Genomic DNA, 9,372 nt, shown 5'->3' on the forward strand with positions numbered 1-9,372 from the left:
CCATGATGCAATCCCTTCTCCATTCTCCTCTCAGGATTTTGGGCATGCATGCACACATGCCCAGCGTGAGTTTCAAGCTGCTGGGTCCGGGACTCAATCCATGGTCAGCCATGAGAAATCTAGTTGCATGTACATAGTGTTTAATCACTCTACTACAGGACTGGCCCTACTGTAATTATTTTTTATCACTTCTTTTCTTCCTACTTACTGATATATACTCTTCTAATGTCAGATTAATTTTTTTTTTTTTTTTTAGGTTTTTGCCATAGGGTGCATGTGCTCACTGGAGAAAGACAGAGACATATAGTGGGAGGGAAAGTGAGAAGCAACCCCTTTCCCAGGTAGAATAGCCATGCTGTTATCCATCTCCTCCATTTTCACGCATGCATATGTGCCCAGTGTGAGTTTCAAGCCTCCAGGTCTGGGACTCAAACTGTGGCCAGCCGTGTCAGAGTTCAGTGCTTTAACCACTCTGCCACCTGCTGGCCCCTGAAATTTCTCTGACTTCTGGGTGTCAGTCATGATTCTTTTTTTCTTTATTTTTTTTAATTTGTTAGAGAGCATGTGTCCTTGCCAGAGAGAGACAGAAAGATAAGGAAAGTAAGAAATCATCCTTTCATGCGAGATTGTCACACTATGATCCCTTCTCCATTTCTCCTTCCTTTCTGGATTTTAGGTTTGCACACATTTGCACCTGACCTGTTTTTCAAGCCACTGGAACCCAGACTTGAGCTGTGCAGTCAGTCATGTAGGATCCAGCCATCTTCACCACCACCACCTGCTGGCTCATCACTCATGGTTTTCTAGAAACCCACTGAGAATATTTGAGATTGCCTTTTGTCCCACAGTATATCACTACATGGCATCTTGTGAATAACTTTGGAACTAAACTACAGCATCAGTTATCTCCCTTTGGATATTTTAGGTATTCTGAGTTTGGGGCAGTTTCTAGAGATACAGGCTTTCCTTCATCCTGGTTGCTATATGTGACAGTGTGGTGCAGAATCTATAGGCCAAATGTGTGCCCAATTTAGACACAAGTCCAAGGGGACTACAGAGAATGGATAATTGAGCACCGAACTAGAGAACTGTTTCTAAACTCCTTCCATGGATGTCTTTTCTGGTACATAGACTCATTTGAAGTTCATGCCTTCCGTGAGCATCCTTACCACTTCTACAACTCTCCTAAGCTGAGCCCCAGGGATTTCCATCACGGTGGGCGTTCCTTATAACTCTGGTCCTGCAGGAGGTTTCTGAAGGCTGGTCATCTGAATGAGAGCTCTAAAGACTTACCAGAGTTCAGTATTTCTCCTGCCTTTCTGGCTGACATCTGCTTTCTTATCTGGGTTGAACCATGAAATGGGAAAGATGTGTAGGTACAAATCGGGCAGTTTTGTGCTCTTCATTTCAAATGATTGTGAGCATCTCACAGAGTGTCTCAGAGATAGTGTACGGCCCCCTACAGAGTTCTTGAGAGGGGCAGAGCTCATTCAGTAACTATGTGGATTTGACTTCTTCTCTGATTGTTGTGATACCTGTAGTGTTCAATTTTTCAGGGAAACAATAATGAAGGAATTTTACATCTTTGTGGCCAAAACATTTTCCATCCCTACAGGCAGAAATAACATGTGGAAGGTCTTTCTTGTTTTTGCGAATAAACAGATAAAATAATTTGCCCAAGGAGTGCTTTTTGATGCATAGGAAATCAATTCAGTATTGTGCCAAATGGAGAAACTGACCTGATATTGCACTAACTCCCCATGCAACACGGGAAGCATTGTGATTCGGACCTACTCTCTGCTTATTCTTCCATACTGTCTGTGTGTGTGTGTGTGTGTGTGTGTGTGGGTGTGTATGTGTGTAGACATGCTAGTCTCCAAAATTCAAATATTTTTCAAAGAAATTATATTTCATAAATTTTAGAAGAGATATTTAACCTGATTCCATAGAAAATTATTTTCTTACATAAAGAGTGACATTTCAATTTAATATTCTATTGGATTATTTTTTCATATGCCACAATTATTTAGCACAGCCCTCTGGAATTTGGAATTATTTGCTTAATGTCTTCCTGCTTTGCTGTGATGGTCATAATCTCTTGTTTCCTCTTAGGGGTCATCACTGCTGCAGACATTCTAGACCGAGAGACAACCGGGTCGTACTGGCTGACAGTGTATGCCACAGACCGGGGTGTTGTTCCACTTTATTCCACCATCGAGGTCTACATCGAAGTTGAAGATGTGAATGACAATGCCCCACTGACCTCAGAACCTATTTATTATCCTGTCGTCATGGAAAATTCTCCAAAGGATGTATCCGTCATTCAGATCCAGGCTGAAGACCCTGACTCTAGTTCCAGTGAAAAACTGACATACAGGATTACAAGTGGGAATCCCCAGAATTTTTTTGCCATCAATAGCAAAACAGGTAAGGGAATGTTTGCATGACTGGTTTTAGTTGGTAATCCAACTTTTAAATTCATCAGCCTGACACTTGCTGTACCTGCTTATTTATTTTGATGTCTAGAGATTGCATTCTTCTAGCTGGGTTGGAGGTAGTTTGTGAAAAAGTGAATGTTCCTTCCATCTGTTTGGTATGGTTTAATTTCACTTGACATTGAGGTGATGTGATCTAATAGGAATCAGAGGGTTTCATGGAAAGCTTCTAATTTGCTTTTCTCCGAATAAAGAAATACGGTTCTCAGACCACTCAGAGAGCCAGTTACTACCTTCTTTTTCTTAAGAGAGAGTAACCTGGCCCATGTGGGGCTAGCTTTGGAATGTCTCCATCTCAGGAACTTCTCCCTTGCTTGGCTTAATCTCCCCTAGTCCAGCTTGTTGAAGGTGTTTTCCTTAAGGCCTTAACCTTAGGCCCCAGATTTTGTTGTGATTCCTGTGCTATCCATCAGTGAAACATCAGTGTTGGAAAAGAACTTCTAGTGTTTTGACTTTTCCATAAAACAGTCAAAACTTTAATCTTGGGGTCTTTTGCTCAGAAATTTTCTAGAGATTATAATAAAAATTTATTTGGTTGAGGAAAGATCAGAAAAGCCTAAGGGCGAGTAGTAGGTGTGGAGTCTGGTTGACCGCATGCTGAGAAAAGTATGTACATTAGAAAAAGTGTTTCACGAAGGACATCTCACAGGTCCTTTGCTTTCTTGTGGTTTATCTTTTAGATCTGAACAACTCTGACTGAGACAGTGTTTCCAGAAGGACATCTCACAGGTCCTTTGTTTTCTTGTGGTTTATATCTTTTAGATCTGAACAACTCTGACTGAGAGTTGGGATGGTTGAGATTTTAACATTCCTTGAAATTTAGAATAATGTAAATTCATCTTGCACCAGGCAAGTGAGTTATACTGGACAAAAGTTAGTTGAGTTTAATATTTATTGGTGTGAACAGATTTGACTGTCTTAATAAACTACAGTTAGCTCCCCGTATTTTCAAGGTCTACATCCATGGATTCAATTAACCACAGATCAAAATGTCGCATTGTTGCTGACATGCGGGATAGAGCTAGAATTACTATGGTTGCTTCTGTCCTGAATACGTACTGACATTTTTCTTGTCATTATTCCCAGAACAATATCGTATAACAGCTATTTACATAGCATTTATATTGAATTAGGCAATCTGAATTAGGTAATCTGGAGATGATCTGAAATGTATAGGAGGACATGTATAGGTTTAATGCAACTACTGTGTCACTGTGTGTGAGGGACTTGAGTATCTGGACATTTTGGGGTCTGAGGAGATCCCTGCCTGTGGATCTTGAAGAACAATGATTCTGAAACAGTCGATAGTTATTTTTCCTGCCTTTATTTGCTAAAGTAGAAACATACTGCTGACCCCATGCATTTCTAAATGTCAGGTTCCCATTAACATAATTTGAAGAGAATGCCAGTTTTTTTTTTTTTTTTTGAAACTATTGATTTTCTCTAATTATGAGTGGGTTAGTCATTTTGTTAACAGGCTTCAGCATTCTTACGACGTTGAATCAGGACCTGACATGTGTTTCATTTTAAGAAGGAAGGTGGTCATCAGCAGTGTGTGATCGAGGACTTAGATCTGGAGCGTGAGCCAACCTTTCAGAACCTTCCCAAGTGGGGGGAACTCCTTAGTGTCTGAGGAATGAACCTCCGTCTGTACTGGGAAGGCGTTCCTGATCCACATTCTTGTTGTAGCAGAGAGCGCCATGGAATGTGGGGACAGATAAATTAATTTAAGCCCTTTAGAAATTCTGGGAGGCAGGGATAAAAAAAAAAGACAAATTTGTCCCAGTGAAGAAGTTGAGGGCACAGACATCTTCACATTTCAAAGCCCAGTGGATTCCAAAACACCTCTATTCCGATTCTGCTTCTTCCATCTTAATCCTGTTGCCACTTGAGTCATTAAGAGGGTGCAGACCTGGCACCCTCTTAACTTTTTTTTAGTTTTGCCATAGGGCACATGTACTTGCCAGATAGAAGGCGGGGGCAGGGGAGAGAGTGGAGTGAGAAATTATCCCCTAGGAGGGCTGGCCATACTGCAGTCCCTCCTCCTCCCTTCTCCTCTCAGGACCTTGGACACATGCTCCTGGCATGTTTCTCAAGCCACCAGGTTTGAGACTCAAAGCACGCACTCAGCCATATGGAATCCAGCGCCTCAACCTCTACACCACTTGATGCCCCCATGGCACCTTCTTTTTAATCAGTTTAAAGATGAGCCAGCAGATGGTGTAGTGGTTATTTTGCTGGACTCCCACATGGCCAGCCACAGTTCAAGTCCCAGATCCATTGGCTTGAAAATCACACTGGGTGTGTGTGTGTGTGCTTGCCCATGATCCCAGGAGAAGAATGGAGGAGAATGGATTTCAGCATGGCCGTGCCTGCCAGCAGGTGATTTCTCACTATTCCTCTCACTATCTCTGTCTCTCTCCTCTCCATTGAGTGAACATACTCTATGGCAAAAACCTCTAAAAAAAAAAAAGGTAAAAGATACTGAGAGGGGTGCTTTCAACTGTTCTCTTCCAGTCAGAGCTGAAATTAAAGAATAGCTGTGACAGGGAAGAATTTGGGTTGAATGTGAAGTTTAGACCACATGGTCTGTATAGAGATGCACACTCATGTAAGTAGAGCGATCTTTTATATAGCTTTTAAAGTTTGCGCATGAATTTTTAGAAAGCCCCGTATTATCATAATTTGGCCTACATTGCATATTAAGAGTCTTAATCATAATCATGATTTATCTGACCGTTCCATGGGTTTTTAAAAAGTATTTGTCTAAGGATTAACTCTTATTCTAACTTTGGTCTAATTACCTAAAAGAAATATATGGCATACTTTGTAATTCTCTTACATCTGATTTTTTTTAAAAAAATTGTATTATATGTATCCATTTATTCAGTCACCAAAATTTATCATGCCTATTAATTTTTAAACAAAATCTAATATATAGGGTTATACACTTAAGATAATGACACAAGCTTTCAGGGGCCCTAAATTGCATGAAATTATCAATACTTATGGTCTAGTAAAATAATGCAATAATTGATTGTGATAGAGGAGCTTCGCTTGATATGGTGTTGGCAAGAGTGATGATCATAGAAGGTTTCATGGAGATAGTAACATTTGGGAGTGGAGGTCGTGGGTTTCAGATCCTAGCTCTCCACTTCCTAACTGGGACACACCATAGACTATAGCAGGGAAAACAGACTCAGACAGTCCTCATCACCTTTGTGACCTTCAGCAAGTTCTTTTTTTTTTGGGGGGGGGCGGGGAGGTTTTCACTATAGGGCATGTGCGCTCGCCAGAAAGACAGAGAGAGACAGAGAGATAGAAAGCGAGAAATCACCCCCCTAGAGGGGATGGCCATGCCGCAATCCCTTCTCCTCCATGCTCCTCTTAGGATCTTGGGCACGCACGCACACGCGCCTGGCGTGAGTTTAAGCCGCCAGGTCCGGGACACGAACTGCGGTCGACTATGTGGGAGTCCAGCGACATAGCCATTACACTAACTGCTGGTCCCAACCTTCAGCAAGTTCTTAAAACCCCTCTAAAATCCAGTTTTCAGTGGGAAAGCATTGTCGCAAGAAATACGGGATCCCTCACAGCAAATGGTAGTACCGTGCCTGATGCATTTGAAATCTCACAACAGATGTTGGTGCTTCACTTCTGGCTGCTCTGCCCTATTCACAAGCATACTGCCTAATCTCTTTGGACCTTGGTTTCTTATCTGGAAAATGACAATGACCTTGCTTATGTCATAGCAGTTTCCCATCAAGACTGAATGACACCATGTTTTTGAAGGCTATTGGTAAACCACACAGCTCTACAAGAATGATGTTATTACTAAGCTTATTTCTAATGAGATTCATAGAATCATAAGTCTAGCAAAGTTCCGTTATGTGTCCTACTGCCTGTTGAGTGACCTTCAGCCAGTTCAGTGAACTCTTTAATTTTGGGTAGTCAGGAAAGTTGTGACACATTTTTACACAGAAGTATAGAAAAATACGTCATAACTTTACTGACAACCTAGTAGAAGCCTTAATTTTTGGCATTTCTTTCTGTCTGTTAAAAGTCATTTGTCTCAAGTAGTTCTGTGAATATAACATTTTAAACTTCATTGTAATGAAGCAGGAGGTGTGGCAAACGTTTATTTGGAAAAGATGTATGCTTTAGATTTTTTCAACTAGGATGTTGACTCTCATAAACTGACCTTTTCTTCTTCCCTCTCCGGTAGAGCTGAAATTTATGGAGTTGTGTTTTGTCTTGGCAGTGTGCTGCATGATAAATAAAGATTAAAATGATTAATGCAAACTCAAATATCATCAGTACTTATGGTCTACTGTTTATGGCAGACTCAAAAACAGAGAGAGATTTCTCTATTGAACACTGTGTTCTCTACCAAAATTGCCATCTGTGTGTTTTCTTACCAGACCTGGAATCACACAAAATCACTAGTCTGTGGACTTTCTTTAATAATTCCTGTGGCTTAAGAAGGAAAACAAAAGCTATGATGCTGTGAGGTCTTTTCTGGCCTGTAGCGAGAACTCTTGATAAATCCCAGGCTGAGCAATTGAATTCAGTCAAAGGCATCCTCTTGGCTTCTGCATGCTGAGGTGATCCTGGAGATCTACCCATGTGTTCAGAGGAGGGTACCAACAGGCTGGTGTTCACTTGCTTCTCTGGATTGGCAGGAACTTGCTTCTTTCCAGCACTCAAGAAGTCCAGGCTGGCTGCTTATTGACCATCCAGGCTGAATTGAGAGTCCTCCAGGGGTTCGGAATGTTTCTTTTCATCACGTCTACAATGTGGAAACCACTTAGCACAGGTCCAGCATGCCAGCATTCAGTAGAACATGTGATGTATATGAGCTATTATTATTATTATCATCCTGTACTCCCACTAGAAAAAAGTCTGTGTATAAGTTGTAAGCATACTGCTTCGGAATTTTACTATTTTTTTTTGGGGGGGGGAGTTAAAAATTCTTCAAAGAGAGAGAGAGAGATTTTTTTTTTAAAGGCAAAAATAAAAAATCAGGTACCCTGGAGAAGATCTTGTACACTGTAGTCCCCCCATTCCTCAATATTTCAGCCAGCCAGGACATGTTTCAGGTCGACCCTGGATCTGAACCATGGTCCTCCTTAAGGCTCCAGCACAGTAGAACAGGGCCTTCCTACTTGTACCTGGGCCACCCACTGTCTTTTGAGGAGGGCATCCTTGAAAGGCAATGAAGCCTCGTCTTACTAGGTATGTGGCACAGAAACCTTTAGTTCACGTCATGAGATGCATTATGTACCCCTGTTGATCTTGACCCCCAGTGTTGGTGGGGTGGGTGATAGAACAGAAGTTCCCTGTACTCAGGGAATTTAGTCTCATGGAAAAGACAGGGTCATCACACATAGGATAAAAGGCAACCATATAAGGCAGTTTATAGTTACATAATTAGAAAAAGAAACCATTGGATCCCATGAACTTTAAGCTGTGAAAAGGACAACATGCTGGAGCTGGGGAGGGCAGAGCCTTAAGAGTCTGAGATGGAACCTGAACAATGAGCTGATCTGCAGAGAGAGAAGCCAGGGTATATAAAAGTTAAGTTCATCTTGAAAGCCCATCCATTGCTATTGAGTGAGTTTGAGAGGCATGATAACATCAGCAAAGAAATATTAAGAGTCATAAATATCTAGAGTACTGTAAGATATTGGAGGTATCAAATATGCACATCATTCTTTTGTTCTGGAGATGCAATAATGTTTATGTTGATTTTAAAGAGCCTGTTTAAAAAAATCTTTCTTCTGAGAAGCCTGCTTCCTTAAAGAATTATTTGAAGAGAAAAAAACATACAGAAGAGATATCTCTTTTCTTTTTCCTTTGCCTCTGATAAACAGATCCAGGATTAGTATGTGCTGGATTGAGAACCTGTGTCTATGAAAGGAATCCCTGTTTAATCCTGGTCTTCTGAGAGTTTCTTATCCAGTGTTTGGACCTTGTAACTTCCTCTGCTCAATTACTGTGTCTCCTTTGACCCATGCCCTAATCTCCATCTGTATTTTTTTAAATTATTTTATTTTAAATCTATTATATTCATTCACTGTACAGATTACAGTATACAAAATGAGATTTTTCTACCTAGAGTATACTGTATATTGGCTTAATCAAGGATATGACCGTACATGTTATCACCACCAATTTTCCATTTCTTGTTTCTTATGTATTTTGCTTCTTTTCCCTACCCCCTTGATTCCCTACCTCTCACCCTCTACCATTTCCTGCCCTCCTTCCACACTGTCTCAGTTGCTTTCCATGGCTTTTTTTCCCCATACATTTTATTGATTCACAAAAGATCTTAATTAACCTAAATACTTTCAATAGCAAGTGCAGCTGATATAAATGTATGTATGTCCATCTGTATTTGAGTGGAGGTGGAAGCTCAGCCTTCTTTTTTCTTTGTGCAGACCTTGGGATAAACCTCAGTGAAGTATACTTGATATGTCGGTGGTCTCATTACCTTCCACACCTGGGTGATTTGAGAGGAAGGTACAAGTGCCTCTGGGGGACCAGCAGATGGTGTAATGGTTGTGTCGCCGGACTCCCACATGGCCGACCACAGTTTGAGTCCCAGACCCTGACCCTTGAAACTCAGGCTATGCGTCTGTGCATGTGTGCCCCAAATTCCAAAAGGAGACTGGAGGAAAAGGGATAGTGGCATGGCCAATCCCCAGGGGGTGATTTCTCGCTTTCTGTCTCTTTGCCTGTCTCTGTCTCTCTAGTGAGTACATGTGTTCGATAGCAAAAATCTCAAATAAATAAATAAATAAATAAGGCATCTGCAGTAGGAATACCTCAAATTCTCCCTTTATTGAGGACTTTGTGTCTAGACACCTTTACCTAC

General features: G+C 41.1%; 1 protein-coding gene across 1 annotated transcript in view; it reads left to right on the forward strand.

Annotated features, from left to right (window-relative positions):
- Nucleotides 1–9,372, forward strand: part of FAT3 (FAT atypical cadherin 3) — a 595,653-nt gene that overhangs the window by 184,868 nt on the left and 401,413 nt on the right. Inside the window, 1 exon segment of the mRNA XM_027776536.1 lies at nt 2,113–2,427. Coding sequence (XP_027632337.1) covers nt 2,113–2,427 — 315 coding nt within the window.

Source organism: Tupaia chinensis, unplaced genomic scaffold, assembly GCF_000334495.1.
Source record: "Tupaia chinensis unplaced genomic scaffold, TupChi_1.0 Scaffold000680_1, whole genome shotgun sequence".
In the NCBI taxonomy this organism is placed as follows: domain Eukaryota; kingdom Metazoa; phylum Chordata; class Mammalia; order Scandentia; family Tupaiidae; genus Tupaia; species Tupaia belangeri.